Source organism: Coregonus lavaretus (genome assembly GCF_964263955.1).
Source record: "Coregonus lavaretus genome assembly, chromosome: 40".
Taxonomy (NCBI): Eukaryota; Metazoa; Chordata; class Actinopteri; order Salmoniformes; family Salmonidae; genus Coregonus; species Coregonus lavaretus.
Genome location: NC_140027.1, coordinates 11,283,631 through 11,311,424, shown reverse-complemented (window position 1 = coordinate 11,311,424; position 27,794 = coordinate 11,283,631). Strand labels below are relative to the sequence as shown.

At 41.7% G+C, this 27,794-nt stretch overlaps 1 protein-coding gene and 2 long non-coding RNA genes across 6 annotated transcripts; all 3 read left to right on the top strand.

Moving 5' to 3' along the window:
* On the top strand, positions 1-27,426 carry LOC311113530 (uncharacterized protein). 4 transcript variants are annotated; one of them, XM_084156772.1, is made up of 9 exons: positions 1-176; positions 289-372; positions 13,822-13,905; positions 14,700-14,762; positions 14,882-14,965; positions 15,579-15,662; positions 24,278-24,340; positions 24,447-24,575; positions 27,023-27,426. In XM_084156772.1, exons 1-9 carry the CDS (start codon positions 35-37, stop codon positions 27,328-27,330), a joined length of 1,041 nt encoding a protein of 346 aa, XP_084012898.1. In that variant the 5' UTR covers positions 1-34; the 3' UTR covers positions 27,331-27,426. The 4 variants fall into 4 exon arrangements, with proteins under 4 accessions (XP_084012898.1, XP_084012900.1, XP_084012901.1 ...); XM_084156774.1 differs by lacking the exon at positions 14,882-14,965; XM_084156773.1 differs by lacking the exon at positions 13,822-13,905 and having other exon boundaries at positions 3-176.
* Positions 16,368-16,831, top strand: LOC311113700. Its single transcript, XR_014611025.1, has 3 exons — positions 16,368-16,398; positions 16,507-16,590; positions 16,780-16,831. It is a non-coding gene; the product is annotated as an uncharacterized lncRNA (long non-coding RNA).
* On the top strand, positions 17,335-17,798 carry LOC311113531. Its single transcript, XR_014611014.1, has 3 exons — positions 17,335-17,365; positions 17,474-17,557; positions 17,747-17,798. It is a non-coding gene; the product is annotated as an uncharacterized lncRNA (long non-coding RNA).
* Positions 27,427-27,794: the final 368 nt, after the last annotated feature.

Here is a 27,794-nt window from a genome sequence, read left to right as displayed (position 1 = left end):
AGTGACAGACAGGTGGAGGAACTAAAGAAAGGGAATGCATGTAATGAAAGGACAGGACTTGTACAGTATAAACTCACATGATTCACTCTTATTTTCCTACTTTGTGATTTTAGCCTTGGAGGACAGACTGAGTTCAAGTGAGAGGCAGGTAGCTGAATTGGAGAAAGAGAATGCAGGTAATAGCTAATGACATAATGTTCAATAGAAAAATACACAGCTCTGTACTGGATATTGCCTATTGCTTCTGGAAGTTGACTTGCATTATCAATGATATTTATATAATTCAAGGCCAATCAGTAGAATTGTCAGCCCTGGAAACCAGAGCGACAGCCAGTGAGAATCAGGTGGAGGAACTGAAGAAAGAGAATGCAGGTAAGATAAGAAATGATGAACTAATGAAAATGTGTGAGAGCTGGTGTGGTGTTTTTGGTTATTTTCTTTAAAAGGAAAGATACAACATAGCAAATGTCGGCTGTGCGTAGTAGATCACTGGGTGTTGACGAATGGTGGCGATTCAACACCAGATTCAACGGCCAGTATCAATTTGTAAAGTTAGATACCAAATAATCTGTGCACTCTAAAGTTGAATTGGGTGTTCATAAACAGGGCCGGATTACTGAAGGGGCATGCAGGGCACGTGTCCCAGGGCTGGAGGTTGGGGGGCCCCCAGATAGCATATGATAGCAAAACCTGCACAATTTCCTTTCAGCCTCATGGCAAAATGTATAGAATAGCAGGAAATTAGCTTAAAAACTACATTTCCTCTTAGCCTCATGACAAATGTGTAGAATAGCATTATAAAACATCACATTTTTCTCTCTGCACCATTTTATTTAACGGCGAAAATCCTGTGTTTCAATGTCAAACAGTTTTGTTATATTTCAGTCTTCTTCTGATGCAAACTGAAAATGTAATACATTTCAACTCTATATCTGACATGGTACAGGTTTGTTTAAGACTACCAAGAATCACTCTGTGTAACCCTGATTTAGCCCACTGCAGTAAAAGTTTAAGTGCTTGGATCCCTGCTATCCCTAAAGGGAGATTTACTTCTAGCCGACTCGGCTAGAAGTAAATATATATGAACTATATATTTACTTGTGAATACAAATTCGGAGCATGTCGGAAGTGTGTTGGAGGCTGTTGGTTGAAATTCTCCTGGAGAATCTGATGGTCTCGTTGGTTCAACCTCCTTCGACACTAGAAAATCACGAGCCAATCACCACATAGCACGGGACGTTCCCAACGGTGCCCATGTGGACAGAAAGCGCATGCAGTGCTGAATATTATGAAGGCGATATCATCATTTGATTTCTCTGAAAAATGTTGTGGGTAACAGCGCAACTCATCTGTATTTATTACCTACAGCCAAAAATAATTTTGCCGGTCACCTCACCAGCATTTCGACCAGAAATTAGACTTTCCTGAATTGAATCCTTTTTTGTACCCCCTGAGGCAGTTCCACTGATCCCAGGGGCTGCTCCAAGACGCCTTCGATGAAAAAGAGTGGGCTTTAAGTCTGACTCAGGAGGCGTGCATACTAACCACCTCTTCCGAGTATATTACTCGCTAATGTTCAGTCCCTGGACAATAACATAGATGAGCTCAGGGCGAAGATCTGCTTCCAGAGAGACATCAGGGACTGTAACACACTCTGTTTCACGGAATATGGCTCTCTCCGGATGTACTGTCCTCCTCCATTCAGCCAGCGGGGTTCTCCGTACAGTGCGTGGACAGGAAGAAAGAACTCTCCGGGAAAAAGAAAGGCGGAGATATATGTTTCATGATTAACGACTCATGGTGTGATTGTGGTAACGTACAGTAATTCAAGTCCTTTTGTTCTCCCAATCTGGCATATCTCACCATCAAATGCCGTCCACATTACCTCCCGAGAGAATTATCTTCAGTCATCGTCACGGCCATGTATATTCCCCCTCAAGCCAACACCACGATTGCTCTGAAAGAACTACACTGAACTTTGTGCAAACTGGAAACTGCATATCCTGAGGCCGCATTTGTTGTAGCCTGCGACTTTAATAAAGAAAATCTTAGGAAAAAGCTACCAAAGTTTTATCAACACACCTACTGCGCTACTTCCCCTTCCGGGTTGGCTACAAGGCCCTGCCTCGCCCTCCCCTCGGCAAATCAGATCACGCCTTCATTCTGCTCCTCCCCTCCTATAGGCAGAAACTTAAACAGGAAGTGCCCGGGTAAGGACTGTTCAACGTTGGTCTGACCAATCGGAATCTATGCTTCAAGATTGTTTTGATCACGCGGACTGGGATATGTTCCAGAATAGGATTGATGTGTACACTGACTCGGTGACTGAGTTCATCAGGAAGTGCATAGAGGATGTTGTTCCCACTGTGACGATTAGAAACTTATCCAAACAAAACCCTGTGGATAGATGTCAGCATTCGCGCAAAACTGAAAGCGCGAACCACCGCATTTAACCACAGCAAGGTGACTGGGAACATGGACAAGTATAAACAGTCTAGCTATGCCCTCCGTAAGACAATAAAACAGGAAAAATGTCAGTACAGAGACAAAGTGGAGTCGCAATTCAACAGCTCAGACACGAGACATATGTGGCAGGGACTCCAGACAATCACAGATTATAAAGGGAAAGCCAGCCATGTCGCGATCACTGACGCCTTGCTCCTGGACAAGCTAAACACCTTCTTTGCCCGCTTTGAGGAAAACACAGTGCCGCCAACTGTGAGCCCTCGTTCTCCGTGGCCGACCTGAGTAAGACATTTAAGCGTGTTAAACCTTGCATGGCTGTCGGCCCAGATGGCATCCCAAGCTGCGTCCTCAGGGCATGTGCAGACCAGCTGGCTGGAGTGTTTACGGACATTTAATCACTCCCTATCCCAGTCTGTTGTCCCCACTTGCTTCAAGATGTCCACCATTGTTCCTGTACCGAAGAAAGTGAAGGTAACTGAACTTAATGACTATTCTGTTATCATGAAGTGCTTTGAGAGGCTAGTTAAGGATCATATCACCTCCACCTTACCCGACACCCTGGACCCACTACAATTTGCATACTGCCCCAACAGATCTACCGTTGACGCCAACGCACCGCACACTGCCTATCCCTTCTGGACAAGAGAAATATCTGTGTAAGAATGCTGTTCATTGACTACAGCTCATCCTCCAACACAATAGTGCCCTCCAAGCTCGTCACTAAGCTTGGAGCCCTGGGTCCGAACCCCGCCCTGTGCAACTGGGTCCTGGACTTCCTGACGGGCCGACCCCAGGTGGTGAAGGTAGGCAACAACACCTCCGCTACGCTGATCGTCAACACGGGGGGCCCGGAAGAGTGCATGCTCAGCCCCCTCCTGTACTCCCTGTTCACCCATGACTTCGTGGCCACGCACGTCTCCAACTCAATCATCAAGTTTTCAGATGACACAATAGTGGTAGGCCTGATTACCAACAATGACGAGACAGCCTACGTCGCTGTAGGGCCCTGGCGGAGTGGTGGCAGGAAATTAACCTCTCCCTAAACATCAACAAAATGAAGGAGCTGATCGTGGACTTCAGGAGCACATCCCCATCCGAGAAAGGATGGCGCCGGAGGGGATGGCTGCCTTTTTACGGGCTCCTAACCAATTGTGCTGTTTTTTCGCATTGTTTGTAACTTATTTTGTACATAATGTTGATGCTACCGTCTCTTATGACCGAAAAGAGCTTCTGGATATCAGAACAGCGATTACTCACCTCAAATTGGACGAAGAGGTTTTCTTTAATGAGTCTGACGCGAAGGATATAATGTTTCTCCCGGACAAGGCCCAAATCCCTGTCATTCGCATGAAGAAAATAATGAAATACAGGGGGCACAGATCAAGGTGCCTTGGCAAGTGGGTAACCCGCCTCTACCATCCATTCTATTGGCCAACGTGCAATCACTGGAGAATAAATTGGATGAGCTCCGTTCAAGACTATCCTACCAACGGGACATTAAAAACTGTAATATCTTATGTTTCACTGAGTCGTGGCTGAACGACGACACAGATAATATACAGTTGGCTGGGTTTTCCATGCATCGGAAGGACAGAACAGCTACGTCCGTTAAGACAAGGGGTGGGGGTGTGTGTCTATTTGTCAATAACAGCTGGTGCACAATGTCTAATATTTAGGTAGTCTTGAGGTATTGCTCGCCTGAGGTAGAGTACCTCATGATAAGCTGTAGACCACACTATCTATCAAGAGAGCTGTTCATTGACTACAGCTCAGCGTTCAACACCACAGTGCCCACAAAGCACATCACTAGGCTAAGGACCCTGGGACTAAACACCTCCCTCCGCAACTGGATCCTGGACTTCCTGACGGGCCGCCCCCAGGTGGTAAGGGTAGGCAACAACACATCTGCCACGCTGATCCTCAACACAGGGGCCCCTCAGGGGTGCATGCTTAGTCCCCACCTGTACTCCCTGTTCACCCACGACTGCGTGGCCAAGCATGACTCCAACACCATCATTACATTTGCTGACGACATAATGGTGGCAGGCCTGATCACCGACAACGATGAGACAGCCTATAGGGAGGAGGTCAGAGACCTGGCAGTGTGGTGCCAGGACAACAACCTCTCCCTCAACGTGACCAAGACAAAGGAGATGATCGTGGACTACAGGAAAGATGGGCTGAACACTCCCCCATTCACATCGACGGGGCTGTAGTGGAGCGGATCGAGAGTTTCAAGTTCCTTGGTGTCCACATCACCAACAAACTATCATGGTCCAAACACACCAAAAAAAGTTGTGAAGAGGGCACGACAACGCTTTTTCCCCCTCAGGAGACTGAAAAGATTTGGCATGGATCCCCAGATTCTTAAAAAGTTATACAGCTGCACCATCGAGAGCATCCTGACCGGTTGCATCACAGCCTGGTATTGCAACTGCTCGGCATCCGACTGTAAGGCGCTAGAGGGTAGTGCATACGGCCCAGTACATCACTGGGGTCAAGCTTCCTGCCATCCAGGACCTATATACTAGGCAGTGTCAGAGGAAGGCCCAACAAATTGTCAAAGATTCCAGTCACCCAAGTCATAGACTGTTCTCTCTGTTACCGCATGGCAAGAGGTACCGGAGCGCCAAGTCTAGGTCCAAAAGGCTCCTTAACAGCTTCTACCCCCAAGCCATAAGACTGCTGAACAATTAATCAAATGGCCACCCGGACTATTTGCATTGACCCCGCCCCCCGCCTTTGTTTTTACACTGCTGCTTCTCGCTGTTTATTATCTATGCATAGTCACTTTACCCCTACCTACATGTACAAATGACCTCAACTCACCTGTTCCTCCGCACATTGACTCGGTACCGGTACCCCCTGTATATAGCCTCATTATTGTTATTTTATTGTGTAACTATTTTCTTCTCTATTTTCTTAGAATTGCATTGTTGGTTATGGGCTTGTAAGTAAGCATTTCACGGTAAGGTCTACACCTGTTGTATTCGGCACATGTGACAAAGAAAATTTGATTCGATTTGACATCGACAGTGGAAAGGGCGAAAAGCTTCAAGTTCCTCGGCGTGCACATTACTGACAACCTGAAATGGACCACCCACACAGACAGTGTGGTGAAGAAATGTGTCTTGGCCCCAAAGACCCTCACAAACTTCTACAGATGCACCATTGAGAGCGTCCTGTCGGGCTGTATCACTGCAACCGCAGGGCTCTCTAGAGGGTGGTGCGGTCAGCCCAACGTATTACCAGGGGCACATTGACTGCCCTCCAGGACATCAAAGATCATCAAGGACCTCAGCCACCCGCGCACAGCCTGTTCACCCTGCTACCATCTAGAAGGCGTACAGGTGCATCAAAGCAGGGACCAAGAGACTGAAAAACAGATTCTATCTCGAGGCCATCAGACTATTAAATAGTCAACACTAGTTGACCTCCGCCCAGTATCCTGCCTGGACTTTAGTCACTGTTGCTAGCCGGCTACCACCTGGTACTCAACCCTGCACCTTAGAGACTACTGCCCTATGTACATAGTCATTGAACATTGGTCACTTTAATAATGTTTACATACTGTTCCACTTCATATGTATATACTGTATTCTAATCAAGGCTCATCCTATATAACTACTGCTGTACACACCTTTACTATTCATATACTGTCCATAATGTCATACACACCATCATATACAGTACCAGTCAAAAGTTTGGACACTCCTACTCATTCAATGGTTTTTCTTTATTTTGTACTATTTTCTACATTGTAGAATAATAGTGAAGACATCAAAACTATGAAATAACACATATGGAATCATGTAGTAACCAAAAAAGTGTTAAACAAATCAAAATATATTTTATATTTGAGATTCTTCAAATAGCCACCCTTTGCCTTGATGACAGCTTTGCACACTCTTGGCATTCTCTCAACCAAATTCACCTGGAATGCTTTTCCAACAGTCTTGAAGGAGTTCCCGCATATGCTGAGCACTTGTTGGCTGCTTTTCCTTCATTCTGCGGTCCGACTCATCCCAAACCATCTCAATTGGGTTGAGGTCGGGGGATTGTGTTGTGATAATTGCGTTGTTTGCTCTATAACCTGTTAGTTCATATGCCTTGCCACTGTGAAATATAGGCCTAAGGGCGAGACAATAAGACAATGGCAGAATCAATTCAACCACACCTTTGTTTAATCACAAAACCGGAGAGCAACATCTGTCTGGTGGAGTCCACAAAGCATATTGCATGCAACAAAGTTACATGACCTACAGTATGGTCAATCAAGTTAATGTTTCCGACATTTTTGGACTACTGAACAACTATTGATTTAGAACACCGGAGAGTTACCGCAAGTCGCAAAGAAAACATGAGCTGCCTCCACTATTCCAGCATAATTTCAACTTCAACATTTCAACATCATCAAATCACCTATGCTTAGTCTAATACAGTGAAAACTAAAAGATTCCAAAAACAATTTTGTCCAGTCAACGTAAGCTAAATATCATGTGGCTGTCGACGGTACTGATTTCGGTGTGTGTGTGTGTGTGTGTGTGTGTGTGTGTGTGTGCATAAGTAGAATAAACATGTTGACTCACCCTACTTGTAGAGAAACGCCAACGCCAACGCCATCTCTCTTTCATGTTGCCGAAACGGTCTATGACTCTGTCATACAGTACACGCTTTTAGTTTTTGTTGTCCTAGGCTACCTGGCCAAAATGCTTGCTCGCTAGTCTAACTTCCCTTAATGGGCAACGATTAGCCATCTAGTTAACATTAGCCTACTACATCTAGCTACATATTGAACTTCCATCCTCTCAGGCCAGAGGCACAATGTATGAATTTATGGTTGGATCAGAATCTACGTTATAATCATTGGCCAGTAAGGAGAATTAAGTAAGTCCAAATCTCCATCCATGGTTAATTAGGAATGGGCCAATTTTAGCTAGCTAGCCGCCGGAGGACAGTAACATAACGAGATGCAACAATTCAATTTGTTTCTGTCAATTACGTTTTTCTTTTGATGTGATGTGATTGGTGTGAAGCCAAATCCAAACTGGCTTCCCTTTATACTTTTTTGTGGTGCACCAGGACCAAGGGAGGACAAATGCTCGCTGGCTTCCTTGCATTCAATGCCACTGGCGGCAACAATGTCATTCATACTCTGTTATGATGAGTTTCTTGGGTATCAAGTAATTCATGATGCAAGAAGATATTTAACACTTAGATGGAGAGTTCACACATATTTCATAGATTCGGTACCGGCTTCGTCTAACAAAAGGAGCATGCTCTGCCTCTTGTCATCCGAACTACTAGACAAAGAAAATATCTCTATTCTTATAGACCCTGTTACATATTGCTTCCACAACATCTGGTAACCATCAGTTGGCACTCCCTTCTTTGATGGTATTATCTTGTACCCCAAGTCAGTATATCCCATCTATCAATCATTCTAAGATAAACACCAGTAAGCTCCCTTGACATACTGGAATCCAGTCTCTGTGGCACCAAGAATTACCTATCTACTAAATGTCCTTGTTCCCACAACACCATGAAGAGACATCATAACATACTCCTTTTGACCAGACAGCATCAGATAGACGGGCTACACATACAGAGACAGAGGGGTGCTGTTTCGCTCGGATGCTTTCTCTGGCGAGATACATTCAGCCTCTTGCGAATTGAAGGATAATTATGAAACAGAGACAAAATATGTTTTATTTTATATCAATTTATTTGTAAATTTTTGGGGGTATCCTGGCTTCCCTTGGGATCCGTGAATACACGCCACTAGAGGTCTGGGATGTATTAAGAAACAACACTAATATAAATTACTGTACAATTTTTACACTGAGTGTAGTTTAGCACTCTACAACTGGGCTAGGACAAGGGCTAGGACAAGATGGCGTATTGAATACACAGCGGTGCGAATCACCTCAAGATAAAAACGTAATATTCAATATCAGTAAGTTAGACTAAATATTAGCACTTTATATACTCGTGGGTAATAAAATTCAATCTGGATAATAACACAAAACAAATCATAAGGCTAGAGAAATGTATCGACAAATATTACAACAACAAGCAACAAGCAACACTCAAACATGACGGAGGATAAACGAGGAGAATCAATCTCCAAGAGAAAACGTGACTCCTCGACTGATACAGATGATTTATGCTTTTCACCATTGGGACTGGTAAGTGTGGAAAGCGATCTGTTGAAGTCGACAAATGACAAACTGGGCATACTAGAGTTGGTCAGTAATGATGTAAAAGAGTTTAAGGCGAGTCTTGAAAAGAGTGACGAAAAAGCTGCGATAATGGAGAAAGATACAAAAAAGCTAAAAGGGACAGTCACTAAGACAGAAACGGACGTTAAGGAACTTAAAAAGGAGAACAACTTTCTGAGAGAAGACTTAATGTAGTACTTACGGGTATCCAAGAAAAAGAAGGAGAGGTTACCAAAAAAATTGTGAAGGACTTCTTTCTTACAGCGCTTCAAATCCCACTCGATGCCGTCAATAAAATCCAACTCGAACGTGTACACCGTTTCGGACGAAGAGGACAGAGATATGAGCGTCCAATCGTTGCCAAATTTGCTTTCTTTAAGGATAAAGTAATGGTTAAAAGCCTAGGTAAAAGATATGCTGGCACGAAAATATGCATGAATGATCAGTTCCCGAGGGAGATTGCAGAACGGCGCAAAGTTCTGTACCCAATCTTCAAGGAAAATAGATTAATAGGGAAGCGTGTTGCTCTCGTAGTCGATAAACTGTATGTTGACAACCAAATGTTCCACGACACAAAGACTACTCCATGGCTATTCTGAAAGTTCTAACAGAGGAGTCGAATAATGGAACACCCAATACTAGCCATGGTAGTGATTGTAATAATAAAACACATTTATAGTATTTATAGTATTTTATAAAGGGATAAGATGGTATTACAAGAAAGGATAACAAGCAAAATAATACATCTTCAAATATAACTAATTAGAACACAAGTACACAATCAAGATAGTGATCAAGATAGTGGAGATAAAAACATAGCAAACAGAAGACATAGAAGGCACAGTATGTGGGTATGTGTGGATGTATTGTGATGGAAGGTGTGGTGTGCGTTTTTGTGTTTGGAAAAATGTGGCATTAATTGAGTGAGAAAGGAAATGGTTGCATATCCCAGAACCAACGTATGTCTGTGAGCAGGGGTTTTGAAAAAAAGCTTTCAATTTTGTGCAGATGAGGGAAATACATTTTAAAATAAAGTATACATCTAATCTATTTTTTTATTGTCCTATCATGATGGAACGGTCCCCAACCCTATATCCTAGACACCCACCTGAGCGACCCATACACCAAAGAGAAGTCCCATCTGTTTTATGGCCCTGCTGTAAGTTACCTACAGTTGAAGTCGGAAGTTTACATACACCTTAGCCAAATACATTTAAACTCAGTTTTTCACAATTCCTGACATTTAATCCTAGTAAAAAATCCCTGTCTTAGGTCAGTTAGAATCACCACTTTATTTTAAGAATGTGAAATGTCAGAATAATAGTAGAGAGAATGATTTATTTCAGCTTTTATTTCTTTCATCACATTCCCAGTGGATCAGAAGTTTACATACACTCAATTAGTATTTGGTAGCATTGCCTTTAAATTGTTTAACTTGGGTCAAACGTTTCGGGTAGCCTTCCACAAGCTTCCCACAATAAGTTGGGTGAATTTTGGCCCATTCCTCCTGACAGAGCTGGTGTAACTCAGTCAGGTTTGTAGTCCTCCTTGCTCGCAGACACTTTTTCAGTTCTGCCCACACATTTTCTATAGGATTGAGGTCAGGGCTTTGTGATGGCCACTCGAATACCTTGACTTTGTTGTCCTTAAGCCATTTTGCCACAACTTTGGAAGTATGCTTGGGGTCATTGTCCATTTGGAAGATTAATTGGCGACCAAGCTTTAACTTCCTGACTGATGTCTTAAGATGTTGCTTCAATATATCCACATAATTTTCCTTCCTTGTGATGCCATCTATTTTGTGAAGTGCACCAGTTCCTCTTGCAGCAATGCACCCCCACAGCATGATGCTACCACCCCCGTACTTCACGGTTGGGATGGTGTTCTTCGGCTTGCATGGCATCCCCTTTTTCCTCCAAACATAATGATGGTCATTATGGCCAAACAGTTCTATTTTTGTTTCACCAGACCAGAGGACATTTCTCCAAAAAGTACGATCTTTGTTCCAATGTGTAGTTGCAAACCGTAGTCTGGCTTTTTAATGGCGGTTTTGGAGCAGTGGCTTCTTCCTTGCTGAGCGGCCTTTCAGGTTATGTCGATATAGGACTCGTTTTACTGTGGATATAGATACTTTTGTACCTGTTTCCTCCAGCATCTTCACAAGGTCTGTGCTGCTGTTCTGGGATTGATTTGCACTTTTTGCACCAAATTACGTTCATCTCTAGGAAGAACACATCTCATTCCTGAGCGATATGATGGCTGCGTGGTCCCATGGTGTTTATACTTGCGTACTATTGTTTGTACAGATGAACGTGGTACCTTCAGGCATTTGAAAATTGCTCCCAAGGATGAACCAGACTTGTGGAGGTCTACAATTTTTTTTCTGAGGTCTTGGCTGATTTCTTTTGATTTTCCCATGATGTCAAGCAAAGAGGCATTGAGTTTGAAGGTAGGCCTTGAAATACATCCACAGGTACACCTCCAATTGACTCAAATTATGTCAATTAGCCTATCAGAAGCTTCTAAAGCTATGACAAAAAAAATTGGAATTGTCCAAGCTGTTTAAAGGCACAGTCAACTTAGTGTATGTAAACTTCTGTTTTCCCTTTATTCAGATTACAACCTCTCACTTTCAGTTATTTGAAAAGGAAATCATCTCCCAAATATCACTATTTCTAAGACAAGCCATAGAAAGTTAGTTGCAATTTCAATGTAATCCTCCAGAAATGACAGAACAAATAATGCAACAAATATTGTGGTTAAACTCAAATATACTAATTGATCAAAAAAACATTATTTTTTGAAAGAATGTTTAAAAAAGTATAATCTTGGTAAATGATATCATAGATAGGACTGGTGGAGTTACGTCGCACATGCGGTTAACAAAAAAATATGGAAATGTCTGCTCTACCCAAAATTACAACCAAATAATTGCAGCATTACCGCAAAAATGGAAGAGGGAAAAAGTTAGGAACTTGTCTGTCGGCCCTGCATTAAAGACCATAATTGGTTAAAGAAAATTGTGATAAATAAAAAAGTATATCAGTTTCCTTTAAGGACCAAAGGATTGACAGCCATCCTATATACAGTGAGGGAAAAAAGTATTTGATCCCCTGCTGATTTTGTATGTTTGCCCACTGACAAAGACATGATCAGTCTATAATTTTAATGGTAGGTTTATTTGAACAGTGAGAGACAGAATAACAACAAAAAAATCCAGAAAAACGCATGTCAAAAATGTTATAAATTGATTTGCATTTTAATGATGGGGGTGGTGGGGTTGGAAAGTAATAAAGGGATATGTGTTTTTTAAGGATATGTGTATATATATGTATATGTATTTTTATATATGTATGTGTATATATATATACAGTGGGGAAAAAAGTATTTAGTCAGCCACCAATTGTGCAAGTTCTCTCACTTAAAAAGATGAGAGAGGCCTGTAATTTTCATCATAGGTACACGTCAACTATGACAGACAAATTGAGATTTTTTTTTTCTGAAAATCACATTGTAGGATTTTTAATGAATTTATTTGCAAATTATGGTGGAAAATAAGTATTTGGTCACCTACAAACAAGCAAGATTTCTGGCTCTCACAGACCTGTAACTTCTTCTTTAAGAGGCTCCTCTGTCCTCCACTCGTTACCTGTATTAATGGCACCTGTTTGAACTTGTTATCAGTATAAAAGACACCTGTCCACAACCTCAAACAGTCACACTCCAAACTCCACTATGGCCAAGACCAAAGAGCTGTCAAAGGACACCAGAAACAAAATTGTAGACCTGCACCAGGCTGGGAAGACTGAATCTGCAATAGGTAAGCAGCTTGGTTTGAAGAAATCAACTGTGGGAGCAATTATTAGGAAATGGAAGACATACAAGACCACTGATAATCTCCCTCGATCTGGGGCTCCACGCAAGATCTCACCCCGTGGGGTCAAAATGATCACAAGCAAAAATCCCAGAACCACACGGGGGACCTAGTGAATGACCTGCAGAGCTGGGACCAAAGTAACAAAGCCTACCATCAGTAACACACTACGCCGCCAGGGACTCAAATCCTGCAGTGCAAGACGTGTCCCCCTGCTTAAGCCAGTACATGTCCAGGCCCATCTGAAGTTTGCTAGAGTGCATTTGGATGATCCAGAAGATGATTGGGAGAATGTCATATGGTCAGATGAAACCAAAATATAACTTTTTGGTAAAAACTCAACTCGTCGTGTTTGGAGGACAAAGAATGCTGAGTTGCATCCAAAGAACACCATACCTACTGTGAAGCATGGGGATGGAAACATCATGCTTTGGGGCTGTTTTTCTGCAAAGGGACCAGGACAATTGATCCGTGTAAAGGAAAGAATGAATGGGGCCATGTATCGTGAGATTTTGAGTGAAAACCTCCTTCCATCAGCAAGGGCATTGAAGATGAAACGTGGCTGGGTCTTTCAGCATGACAATGATCCCAAACACACCGCCCGGGCAACGAAGGAGTGGCTTCGTAAGAAGCATTTCAAGGTCCTGGAGTGGCCTAGCCAGTCTCCAGATCTCAACCCCATAGAAAATCTATGGAGGGAGTTGAAAGTCCGTGTTGCCCAGCGACAGCCCCAAAACATCACTGCTCTAGAGGAGATCTGCATGGAGGAATGGGCCAAAATACCAGCAACAGTGTGTGAAAACCTTGTGAAGACTTACAGAAAACGTTTGACCTGTGTCATTGCCAACAAAGGGTATATAACAAAGTATTGAGAAACTTTTGTTATTGACCAAATACTTATTTTCCACCATAATCTGCAAATAAATTCATACAAAATCCTACAATGTGATATTCTGGATTTTCTTTCCTCATTTTGTCTGTCATAGTTGACGTGTACCTATGATGAAAATTACAGGCCTCTCTCATATTTTTAAGTGGGAGAACTTGCACAATTGGTGGCTGACTAAATACTTTTTTTCCCCACTGTATATATATATTTGCGAGAGAAAAAAAAACATGTGGGGGATTGGAAGTGACTCAGACAATTATATTGATGGAAGTTACAATCTATCTGCAATATTAAAGCTGATCTACCCCCTAAAAAAATAATAATAATAAAGAAAACACTACAACTATGGATATTGACTGATATAATTCCAGATCAAGCAGCAGAACTGTCAGCCTTGGGTGCCAGAGTCACAGGCAGTGAAACCCAGGTGGAGAAACTGAAGAAAGAGAATGCAGGTAATAACGAGACAGGACTGCTGTGAATATAAACTGAGTCCACAAAACTTTAGGAACACCTGCTCTTTTCATGACATAGACTGACCAGGTGAATCCAGGTGAAAGCTATGATCCCTTATTGACGTAATTTCTTCAATCCACTTAAATCAGTGTAGATGAAGGGGAGGAGACAAGTTAAAGAAGGATTTTAAAGTCTTGAGACAATTGAGATATGGATTGTGTATGTGTGCCATTCAGAGGGTGAATGGGCATGACAAAATATTTAAGTGCCTTTGAACTGGGTATGGTAGCAGGTGGCAGGCGCACCAGTTTGAGTGTGTCAAGAACTGCAACGCTGCTGGGTTTTTCACACTCAACAGTTTCCTGTGTGTATAAAAATGGTCCACCACCCAAAGGACACAACTGTGGGAAGCATTGGGGTCAACATGGGCCAGCATCCCTGTGGAACGCTTTTGACGCCTTTTGGAGTCCATGCCCCAACGAATTGAGGGTGCTCTGAGGGCAAAGGGGGGGGGTGCAACTCAATATTAGGAAGGTGTTCCTAATGTGTTGTACACTCAGTGTATATGCCATAAAAAGTAGTGCTTGTCTAAACTCAGTAATGGTTGATTTAATAATAATTAATATGCCATTTAGCAGACGCTTTTATCCAAAGCGACTTACAGTCATGTGTGCATACATTTTTACGTATGGGTGGTCCCGGGGATCGAACCCACTACCCTGGCGTTACAAGCACCATGCTCTACCAATTGAGCTACAGAGGACCACATACGTTTAGCAATGTTTCTTTTCAGCCCTGGAGACCAGAGTGACAACCAATGAGAGACAGGTGGTGGAATTGAAGGAAGAGAATGCAGGTAATATGTGTTATAAAAAAGGATTTAGTTAATTATTTCCTCAGTTTAAAATGAACAGCTCTGGATATTGCCTTGATTGCCTCTAGATTATGTAGTATTATATATTTGTGTAATTTCAGCCCAAGCAGCAAAGGTGTTAGTCCTGGAGACCAGAGTGACAGACAGTAAGAGTCAGGTGGAAGAAGTGAAGAAAGAGAATGCAGGTAAGATAAGAAATTATGAATTAATGAAAATGTTTGAGATACAATGTGGTGTTGTGGTTCTTATTGAGCTGGTAAAGTCAGATGCCAAATCATCTGAGCACTCGAAAGTCGAATTGGGTTTACCTCAAGGTTCAGTGCTTTTCACACTGCAATTTTCACATAATTCTTTACGGGATTATCTTATCATTTTAATCAATGACTGAATCAAACTGCTCATAACTACTGAACCAAAATTGTGCCAAGTGCTTAGTTTACATGAATGACTCTGATGTGAAAGATGTATTCAAAGACAATGAATGCACAATGAAAGGTTCTGAACGTAAGATAGAGAGCATCACAATCATTACAAATGTTAACACTTTAATTTTGTGCTAAGTCTTTCGAAAATGGACTAATTATAACATGTTTACTTTTCTTTTTGGGGGGGGGGGGGGGGGGGGTAGATAAATCAATAAAAACGATGTTGAGCTAAATCACAGATGATCAGTAAAACCATGACACCTGGGATATTTTAGGAAACAACACTAATATAATAGTGAACATTCTTCACATTCATGTAGTTTGATAGTAAATAACACTCACCAACTCTGGATATTGACTTTTATAATTCCAGCCCAAGCAGCAGAACTGTCATCCTTGGGTACCAAAGTTACAGCCAGTGAGACTCAGGTGGTAGAACTGAAGAAAGCAAATGCAGGTAATAACGAGAGATGACTGCTGTGAATATAATGGTATGAAAAGTAGTGCTTCTCTCAAATCATTGGGAGAGAAGGTAGCTTAGTGGGTAAGGGCGTTGTGCCAGTAACTGAAAGGTCGCTGGTTCTAATCCCCGAGCCGACTAGGTGAAAAATCTGTCGATGTGCCCTTAAGCAAGGCACTTAACCCTAATTGCTCCTGTAAGTCGCTCTGGATAAGAGTGTCTGCTAAATGACGGAAATGTAATTGTTGGTTGGTTGATTAGTTTATCAATGTTTATTTTCAGCCCTGGAGGCCAGAGTGACAGCCAGTGAGACCCAGGTGGAGGAACTGAGGGAAGAGAATGCATGTACGTACATATAAGATTGTTATGAAAAACTGAAAAATGTATACAATGTGTTATTAACAATTGTAATTTAACAGCTCTGGATATTGCCTTGATTGACTCTGGATGTTGATACATGTAGTATACTATATTTCTATATTTCAGCCCAAGCAGCAAAGGTGTCAGCCTTGGGGACTAGAGTTACAGCCAGTGAGACACAGGTTGTGGATTTGAAGAAAGAGAATGCAGGTAAAAACGAAAGAGGACTACTATGAATATACAAGTCATCAAAATAAGTGCTTGTCTCAACTCAGTAATGGATGATACATTTAGCAATGCTTCTTTTTAGCCCTGGAGGCGAGAGTGACAGCCAGTGAGAGCCATGTGGTGGAACTGAAGAAAGAGAATGCAGGTACATGTAATAAATAATGATTTCCTTAATTGAAAACAGCTTTGGATATTGCCTTGATTGCCTTTGGATATTGATGCATATAGTCTATGCTATATTTGATAATTTCAGCCCAAGCAGCAAAGGTGTCAGCCCTGGAGAACAGAGTAGCAGCCAGTGAGAGTCAGGTGGAGGAAGTGAAGAAAGAAAATGCAGGTAACATAAGCTATGTTCAATGTGCTTAATCATGAGTTTAATAAGAATGGTTAGGCCTACTGTTGATCATTTTCAAACAATTTCAGCCTTGGACACCAGAGTGACAGCCAGTGAGAGCCAGCTGGAGGAACTTTTGTAATTTGAGTGAACTATCACTTTAATTAATTAATGTAATTAATTATTTTCTAGCCCTGGAGGCCCGAGTAACAGCCAGTGACAGACAGGTGGAGGAACTGAAGAATGGGAATGCAGGTAATGAAAGGACAAACATAATATAAACTCACATCCGTCACCCTTGTGTTGTTTTACGTTAAATAACACTGTTAATTATTTAAATATTCTACATTTTCCCGATTTTAGCCTTGGAGGCCAGACTAAATTCCAGTGAGAGCCAGGTGGAGGACATGAAGAAAGAGAATTCTGGTAATAATGAGATCTGAATCTGAATGAAAGCTGAATCTCTATAAAAAATATTTGCTTAATAATTAATTCAATACAAATGTTAACAACATTGATTTATGATTCCAGCCCAAGCAGCAGAACTGTCAGCATTGGGGACTAGAGTTACAGCCAGTGAGACACAGGTTGTGGATTTGAAGAAAGAGAATGCAGGTAAAAATGAAAGAGGACTACTGTGAATTTACAAGTCATCAAAATAAGTGCTTGTCTCAACTCAGTAATGGATGATACATTTAGCAATGCTTCTTTTTAGCCCTGGAGGCGAGAGTGACAGCCAGTGAGAGCCATGTGGTGGAACTGAAGAAAGAGAATGCAGGTACATGTAATAAATAATGATTTCCTTAATTGAAAACAGCTTTGGATATTGCCTTGATTGCCTTTGGATATTGGTACATATAGTCTATGCTATATTTGATAATTTCAGCCCAAGCAGCAAAGGTGTCAGCCCTGGAGAACAGAGTAGCAGCCAGTGAGAGTCAGGTGGAGGAAGTGAAGAAAGAAAATGCAGGTAACATAAGCTATGTTCAATGTGCTTAATCATGAGTTTAATAAGAATGGTTAGGCCTACTGTTGATCATTTTCAAACAATTTCAGCCTTGGACACCAGAGTGACAGCCAGTGAGAGCCAGCTGGAGGAACTTTTGTAATTTGAGTGAACTATCACTTTAATTAATTAATGTAATTAATTATTTTCTAGCCCTGGAGGCCCGAGTAACAGCCAGTGACAGACAGGTGGAGGAACTGAAGAATGGGAATGCAGGTAATGAAAGGACAAACATAATATAAACTCACATCCGTCACCCTTGTGTTGTTTTACGTTAAATAACACTCTTAATTATTTAAATATTCTACATTTTCCTGATTTTAGCCTTGGAGGCCAGACTAAATTCCAGTGAGAGCCAGGTGGAGGACATGAAGAAAGAGAATTCTGGTAATAATGAGATGTGAATCTGAATGAAAGCTGAATCTCTATAAAAAAGATTTGGTTAATAATTCATTCAATACAAATGTTAACAACATTGATTTATGATTCCAGCCCAAGCAGCAGAACTGTCAGCATTGGGGACTAGAGTTACAGCCAGTGAGACACAGGTTGTGGATTTGAAGAAAGAGAATGCAGGTAAAAATGAAAGAGGACTACTGTGAATTTACAAGTCATCAAAATAAGTGCTTGTCTCAACTCAGTAATGGATGATACATTTAGCAATGCTTCTTTTTAGCCCTGGAGGCGAGAGTGACAGCCAGTGAGAGCCATGTGGTGGAACTGAAGAAAGAGAATGCAGGTACATGTAATAAATAATGATTTCCTTAATTGAAAACAGCTTTGGATATTGCCTTGATTGCCTTTGGATATTGATACATATAGTCTAATATATTCTATCATTTCAGCCCAAGAAGCAGAAGTGTCAGCCCTGGAGAACAGAGTAGCAGCCAGTGAGAGTCAGGTGGAGGAAGTGAAGAAAGAAAATGCAGGTACTGATAGGACAAAAATAATATAAACACACATTATGTTGTTTGACATTAAATAACACTCTTAATTAATTCAATATTCTACATTTTCTTACTCTGTGATTTTAGCCTTGGAGGCCAGACTGAGTTCCAGTGAGAGCCAGCTGGAGGACATGAAGAAAGAGAATTCTGGTAATAATGAGATGTGAATCTCTATTAAAACATTTGGTTAAAAGGAAATTTCACCTTAGCTCTGCCACTGTGTATAATCATTACTATCAACATAGTACTATGCGCATTTCCATTTCACGGGTGGAATCAGGATGTTTCAACTTCCTGTGTATTCGTATGCTCATTGTGTACCACAAGGTCCGGTATTCATAGCGAATGCACGATGCACGAGGGTCCAGAGCAGGAAGCATGGCCCCACACCGAGCTGTAGTCTTTCAGAGGCTGGAAAAAATGTGTCACCTTGTCTATCTAGCAATGACTATGCCAATAGGAACATCGCTGAAAGACGTCCAATGGCTCTATGGAACAAGGATAACCATATCTACACGCACACAAACATATAGTGCGATCGGTACGAGCGCATTTTCTTTTCACCGGTAGAATCAGGAAGTTGTTTTTTTGTGTACGATTTTGTATTATTTTTTAAACAATACAAAACATACATGTATAAATGACAACATAGAGATGTTCACAAACATCCACCCCTGCCCCTTTTCCAAATGCACAAAAAGCTTATTTCTCTCAAATTTTATGCACACATTTGTTTACATCCCTCTTAGTGAGCATTTCTCCTTTGTTAAGATAATCCATCCACCTGACAGGTGTGGCATATCAAGAAGCTGATTAAACAGCATGATCATTACACAGGTGCACCTTGTGCTGAGGATAATAAAAAGCCACTCTAAACGTGCAGTTTTGTCACACAACACAATGCCACAGAGGTCTCAAGATTTGAGGGAGCGTGCAATTGGCATGCTGACTGCAGGAATGTCCACCAGAGCTGTTGCCAAATAATTGAATGTTAAGTTCTCTACCATAAACCGCCTCCATCGTCGTTTGAGAGAATTTGGCAGTACGTCCAACCGGCCTTACAACCGCAGACCACGTGTAACCACGCCAGCCCATGACCTCCACATCTGGCTTCTTCACCTGTGGGATCGTCTGAGACCAGCCACCCGGACAGCTGATGAAACTGAGGAGTATTTCTGTCTGTAATAAAACCCTTTTGGGGGGAAAAACTCATTCTGATTGGCTGGGCCTTTCTCCTCAGTGGGTGGGCCAGTCTCCCAAGTGGGTGGGCCCCTGCCCTGTCATGTGAAATCCATAGATTAGGGACTAATTAATTTATTTAAATTGATTGATTTCCTTATATGAACTGTAACTCAGTAAAATCATTGAAATTGTTGCATGTTGCGTATATAATTGTTGCGTATATAATTGTTGCGTATATAATTCTTCACTTTATTGAGTCATTGTTAGTTTTACATACACTTGAGACATGACTGCCGAAAATGCAGGTAAGATAAGCTACAGTGAGGGAAAAAAGTATTTGATCCCCTGCTGATTTTGTACGTTTGCCCACTGACAAAGACATGATCAGTCTATAATTTTAATGGTAGGTTTATTTGAACAGTGAGAGACAGAAAAACAACAACAAAAATCCAGAAAAAACGCATGTCAAAAATGTTATAAATTGATTTGCATTTTAATGAGGGAAATAAGTATTTGACCCCCTCTCAATCAGAAAGATTTCTGGCTCCCAGGTGTCTTTTATACAGGTAACGAGCTGAGATTAGGAGCACACTCTTAAAGGGAGTGCTCCTAATCTCAGCTTGTTACCTGTATAAAAGACACCTGTCCACAGACGCAATCAATCAATCAGATTCCAAACTCTCCACCATGACCAAGACCAAAGAGCTCTCCAAGGATGTCAGGGACAAGATTGTAGACCTACACAAGGCTGGAATGGGCTACAAGACCATCGCCAAGCAGCTTGGTGAGAAGGTGACAACAGTTGGTGTGATTATTTGCAAATGGAAGAAACACAAAAGAACTGTCAATCTCCCTCGGCCTGGGGCTCCATGCAAGATCTCACCTCGTGGAGTTGCAATGATCATGAGAACGGTGAGGAATCAGCCCAGAACTACACAGAGGATCTTGTCAATGATCTCAAGGCAGCTGGGACCATAGTCATCAAGAAAACAATTGGTAACACACTACGCCGTGAAGGACTGAAATTCTGCAGCGCCCGCAAGGTCCCCCTGCTCAAGAAAGCACATATACAGGCCCGTCTGAAGTTTGCCAATGAACATCTGAATGATTCAGAGGAGAATTGGGTGAAAGTGTTGTGGTCAGATGAGACCAAAATGGAGCTCTTTGGCATCAACTCAACTCAGCATGTTTGGAGGAGGAGGAATGCTGCCTATGACCCCAAGAACACCATCCCCACCGTTAAACATGGAGGTGGAAACATTATGCTTTGGGGGTGCTTTTCTGCTAAGGGGACAGGACAACTTCACCGCATCAAAGGGACGATGGACGGGGCCATGTACCGTCAAATCTTGGGTGAGAACCTCCTTCCCTCAGCCAGGGCATTGAAAATGGGTCGTGGATGGGTATTCCAGCATGACAATGACCCAAAACACACAGCCAAGGCAACAAAGGACTGGCTCAAGAAGAAGCACATTAAGGTCCTGGAGTGGCCTAGCCAGTCTCCAGACCTTAATCCCATAGAAAATCTGTGGAGGGAGCTGAAGGTTTGAGTTGCCAAACGTCAGCCTCGAAACCTTAATGACTTGGAGAAGATCTGCAAAGAGGAGTGGGACAAAATCCCTCCTGAGATGTGTGCAAACCTGGTGGCCAACTACAAGAAACGTCTGACCTCTGTGATTGATCAAAAATTTTAGAAAAAGCTGTTGCGCAGCAACTCACTGCCTTTCTGAAGACAAACAATGTATACTAAATGCTTCAGTCTGGTTTTAGACCCCATCATAGCACTGAGACTGCACTTGTGAAGGTGGTAAATGACCTTTTAATGGCATCAGACCGAGGCTCTGCATCTGTCCTCGTGCTACTAGACCTTAGTGCTGCCTTTGACACCATCGATCACCACATTCTTTTGGAGAGACTGGAAACCCAAATTGGTCTACACGGACAAGTTCTGGCCTGGTTTAGATCCTACCTGTCGGAAAGATATCAGTTTGTCTCTGTGAATGGTCTGTCCTCCGACAAATCAACTGTACATTTCGGTGTTCCTCAAGGTTCCGTTTTAGGACCACTATTGTTTTCACTATATATTTTACCTCTTGGGGATGTTATTCGAAAACATAATGTTAACTTTCACTGCTATGCGGATGACACACAGCTGTACATTTCAATGAAGCATGGTGAAGCCCCAAAATTGCCCTCGCTAGAAGCCTGTGTTTCAGACATAAGAAAGTGGATGGCAAAAAACTTTTTACTTTTAAACTCGGACAAAACAGAGATGCTTGTTCTAGGTCCCAAGAAACAAAGAGATCTTCTGTTAAATCTGACAATTCATCTTGATGGTTGTAAAGTCGTCTCAAATAAAACTGTGAAGGACCTAGGCGTTACTCTTGACCCTGATCTCTCTTTTGACGAACATATCAAGACTGTTTCAAGGACAGCTTTTTTCCATCTACGTAACATTGCAAAAATCAGAAATTTTCTGTCCAAAAATGATGCAGAAAAATTAATCCATGCATTTGTTACTTCTAGGTTAGACTACTGCAATGCTCTGTTTTCCGGCTACCCGGATAAAGCACTAAATAAACTTCAGTTAGTGCTAAATACGGCTGCTAGAATCCTGACTAGAACCAAGAAATTTGATCATATTACTCCAGTGCTAGCTTCCCTACACTGGCTTCCTGTTAAGGCAAGGGCTGATTTCAAGGTTTTACTGTTAACCTATAAAGCGTTACATGGGCTTGCTCCTACCTATCTTTCCGAGTTGGTCCTGCCGTACATACCAATACGTACGCTACGGTCACAAGACGCAGGCCTCCTAATTGTCCCTAGAATTTCTAAGCAAACAGCGGGAGGCAGGGCTTTCTCCTATAGATCTCCATTTTTATGGAACAGTCTGCCTACCCATGTGAGAGACGCAGACTCAGTCTCAACCTTTAAGTCTTTACTGAAGACTTATCTCTTCAGTAGGTCATATGATTGAGTGTAGTCTGGCCCAGGAGTGTGAAGGTGAACGGAAAGGCTGGAGCAACGAACAGCCCTTGCTGTCTCTGCCAGGCCGGTTCCCCTCTCCACTGGGGTTCTCTGCCTCTAACCCTGTTGCAGGGGCTGAGTCACTGGCTTGCTGGTGCTCTTTCATGCCGTCCCTGGGAGGGGTGCGTCACTTGAGTGGGTTGAGTTACTGACGTGATCTTCCTGTCTGGGTTGGCGCCCCCCCCTTGGTTTGTGCTGTGGTGGAGACCTCTGTGGGCTATACTCGGCCTTGTCTCAGGATTGTAAGTTGGTGGTTGGGGATATCCCTCTAGTGATGCGGGGGCTGTGCTTTGGCGGAGTGGGTGGGGTTATATCCTTCCTGTTTGGCCCTGTCCGGGGGTTTCTTCGGATGGGGCCACAGTGTCTCCGGACCGCTCCTGTCTCAGCCTCCAGTATTTATGCTGCAGTAGTTTATGTGTCGGGGGGCTGGGGTTAGTTGGTTATACCTGGAGTACTTCTCCTGTCTTATCCAGTGTCCTGTGTGAATTTAAGTATGCTCTCTCTAATTCTCTCGTTCTCTCTTTCTCTCTGAGAACCTGAGCCCTAGGACCATACGTCAGGACTACCGGGCATGATGACACCTTGCTGTCCCCAGTCCGCCTGGCCTTGCTGCTATTCCAGTTTCAACTGTTCTGCCTGCGGCTACGAAACCCCTACCTGTCCCAGACCTGCTGTTTTCAACTCTTAATGATCGGCTATGAAAAGCCAACTGAGAGACCTGAGCCCTAGGACCATACGTCGGGACTACCGGCCGTGGTGACTCCTTGCTGTCCCCAGTCCGCCTGGCCTTGCTGCTATTCCAGTTTAAACTGTTCTGCCTGCGGTTATGGAACCCCTACCTGTCCCAGACCTGCTGTTTTCAAACTCTTAATGATCGGCTATGAAAAGCCAACTGAGATTTATTCCTGATTATTATTTGACCATGCTTGTCACTTATGAACATTTTTGAACATCTTGGCATGGTTCTGTTATAATCTCCACCCGGCACAGCCAGAAGAGGACTGGCCACCCCTCATAGCCTGGTTCCTCTCTAGGTTTCTTCCTAGGTTTTCGCCTTTCTAGGGAGTTTTTCCTAGCCACCGTGCTTCTACACCTGCATTACTAGCTGTTTGGGGTTTTAGGCTGGGTTTCTGTACAGCACTTCGAGATATTAGCTGATGTAAGAAGGGCTATATAAAATAAAATTGATTGATTGATTGATTGATTGCCAACAAGGGTTTTGCCACCAAGTACTAAGTCATGTTTTGCAGAGGGGTCAAATACTTATTTCCCTCATTATAATGCAAATCAATTTATAACATTTTTTGACATGCGTTTTTCTGGATTTTTTTGTTGTTATTCTGTCTCTCACTGTTCAAATAAACCTACCATTAAAATTATAGACTGATCATTTCTTTGTCAGTGGGCAAACGTACAAAATCAGCAGGGGATCAAATACTTTTTTCCCTCACTGTACATACATTGTGGTAAATAATGTGTTTAATAACAATGATTAGGCCTATTGTTGAACATTTTCATACTATTTCAGGCTTGGACAACAGAGTGACAATCAATGAGAGCAAGCTGGAGGAACTGAAGAGAATTATTGCAGGTGACATACAAAAACCATCAGCTCAATCCATCATTTACGGACACAAACACACCATGCTAATAATAGTTAAATGGGCTAAATAAAGCGTACTCTCCTGTGTTTGCAGACAGAACGAATGTGGCCTTCTCTGTTGGTTTGACTAACTCAGGATATGTGGGACCCTTCAACTCAGAGAAAACTCTGGTCTACAAAAAAGTATTCACCAACATCGACAATGCTTACGACACAACCTCAGGTAACAGTTTACAGCCTTACACCAACAATCCTACAGGTGCAGCTTACGGCAACAATACTACAGGTGCTGCTTATACAGCAACAATATTACAGGCGTGGCTTACATTCCCACTGGGCATAAACTGTTTGAATCAACATTGTTTCAACGTAATTTGTCAATGTATTGTGATGAGGAATCTATACGTTGGATTAGAAAAAAGTAATTAACTGTTGTATTGAGAGTAAAATTTCAATCACATTATTATGTCATCATTGTAACCAATTTTCAACATAGACAAAACTCAAATATGTTCAATTTGTACCTTGGAAACAACGTCAGATCTTCAACGTTATATCCACTATCAGAAATTAGACAATAGGCTGGGCAGCACCTCCTGCTGGAGAGTTGATCTATCTACAGCTATTTTTGGTTTCCCATCCAGGGTTTTACCAAGCCCGGCATTGATATTTGTCACTGACTACTACCAACGTACTATTGTGAGAATGATTATAGAGAGATTTCTTAATAACTAAATATTCACTGTTGCTAGCGAATTCATTCCAAAGGGTAGCTTAGTGGTTAAGAGCGTTAAGAGCGTTGTGCCAGTAACCGAAAGGTCGCTGGTTCTAATCCCAGAGCCGACTAGGTGAAAAATCTGTCGATGTGCCCTTGAGCAAGGCACTTAACCCTAATTGCTCATGTAAGTTGCTCTGGATAAGAGTGTCTGCTAAATGACACAAAAAAATATATATATATATATATATCATTAATGATACTATTTAGGCCATTATAGCATTTGCAAAGTCATCTACAGCTATTGTTTCAATTCAACCCAGGGTTCAACTAAAAATAGACAACACATATAGACTTAGGGTTTCAAGCTTTGGTTGATTTCAAATTTGTCTACAAATTAATCATTCATATGTTGGATTAACCTCTCCATCCATCAGGACTAAATCAAAGCAAACTTTATTTAAAGTGCATTTAAAGTTTGATTAGATTAGATTTAGACCCTATTCTTTAACTTTGATTTTGGGTTGAGATGGAGACGTGAATCCAACATATCAATTATTAATTTGAAGACAAACTCGATATTGAATTGTGTTTGGTTGTCAACACAACCAAATATCAACATTTGAAGTAGATGTATATTCTACTTGGATAGTTCCATCTGTGCCACTGACTTATTCAACCTTATTGCGGAAATTCAGCGTTACAGCGTGATTGAAATTTAAAGGCAATGTTCCCGCGTTAGTGGAGACTGCATTCACGGTAAAACCTGCATATGTTGGCTCAATCGGAAATTACCTTTACATTTCTATCGCGGAATCTGTAACGCTTCAGCTTAGTCTTGCTTTAATTCCAGTTTGTCTGCAAATTAATAATTTATATGTTGGATTCACGTCTCCATCTCAAACAAAGTTAAAGAATAGACTACATCAAATGAAAATGTAAATTCACTTTAAATAAGGTTTGATTTGATTTAGTACTATTCTTTAACTTTGATTCTTGGTTGAGATGGAGACATGAATCCAACATATCAACTATTAATTTGTAGACAAACTGGAATTAAAGCCAGACTAAGTCAGTGGCACAAAATATTAATCTCCTTCAAATGTTGATATTAAGTTGCATTGTCAGCCAAACACAATTCAATAATACTTTTGTAATACAGTAAATAGCCTAAATTTAAGACTATCTTACAAACTATTGTAACAGTATTTATTCAACCTTAAAATGATTAACACATCCATAGCCACATTTTGAGGTTAGCCTACTGTAACTTTAAATGTCTTCCTATGTAACCATAGAAAGTGTGCATGTCAAGATAGCACACAAAGGTCGCAGGTCTGTGGAGATCTTCACAATTGCTATAATAATCTGCATTGAATCTTGAACAGCAATGATCACTTGCACTATGTACTTTTTATGTAATCTCAACTGCAATCCAGGTGATTTGTTTGTGCTATTAGATGAAGCACAGTGATAACACATTTAGATGACAACTAAACTAACACAACTAACACATTAACTTGTTGTATAAATACAAAATATCTGACATTGTATTCCCATTTTAACTTTGTTATGCTTAAAAATGGTTGAAAGTACAGTGATAACACATTTAGATGACAACTAAACAAAAAATCAGACATTGTTTTTCCATTGGAATTTGGTTGTGCTTTTAGATGGTTGTTAGCATAGTGATAACACATTGGGATTTCAACAAACTTCTGACTGTCTTTTTGAGTGGGTGAATAAAGGTTGAAATCTCATTGATCAACGTCTCAACCAAATATTACCCACATTTCCACGTTGAAATGACGTGGTGTGCCCAGTGGGTTGCAACAATACTATGTACCGCTAACACATACAGTCTTCATATACTCTATAAACACACATGTCCAACAGGCTGCTCCGGTGTCTATGAGAGACGGACAGTGTTTATCCCAGATTCTCCTTTGATACAGGCATCTTCAGAGCACCAGTGAAAGGAGTCTACTACTTCAGATTCACCGCCATGGGACGAATGTCTTATCAGAAATTTGGTGTGTACTTGATCAAAAATGGACAGCGGCTGCTACACAACGTCCAGGACAACTTCAATGGTAGTTACGAGTACATATCAGGTGCCCTGATTCTGCAGCTGGAGAAAGATGATCGTGTGTACATGGAGCTTCCCCGGGGGTATGGGCTGTTTGATGACTCGTACTACCACAACATCTTTAGTGGCTTCTTGCTCTTCCCCACCAACCCAGCTATGGTCCTACACCACTAAAGTCCTTATGTCCCTCCCGAACCCTGTACTAAAGTGCACACACATGAAGTCCCTAAGTCTTTTGTAGTCAGGAATAATTTATAATTAGTTGATACCAGTGGCGGCTCCTGAAAAAATTATCAGGAGGGGCAATTTTTCTGATGATTTAGGTGACCTACACACATTTTTAAAAAGATATGTCCAGCAACAACATGAATACAGGGGCAGCATATAAGTCAATACCAGAAGCATTTATTGACTGATCTCAAAAGTGTTGGCTTACAAAAGCAAAATAAGTTATCACAGTAAAAATAATCAAGGGTGTTCTTTCACATTCCTCAACACTGCATAAACAATATGTATGGCTTTGTAAAAATGAACAACCATATTCTGGCCAATTGTATAGATTTGTAAATATGAACAACCATATTCTGGCCAATTGTATAGATTTGTAAAAATGAACATGAACAGATTTTTTATTTTTT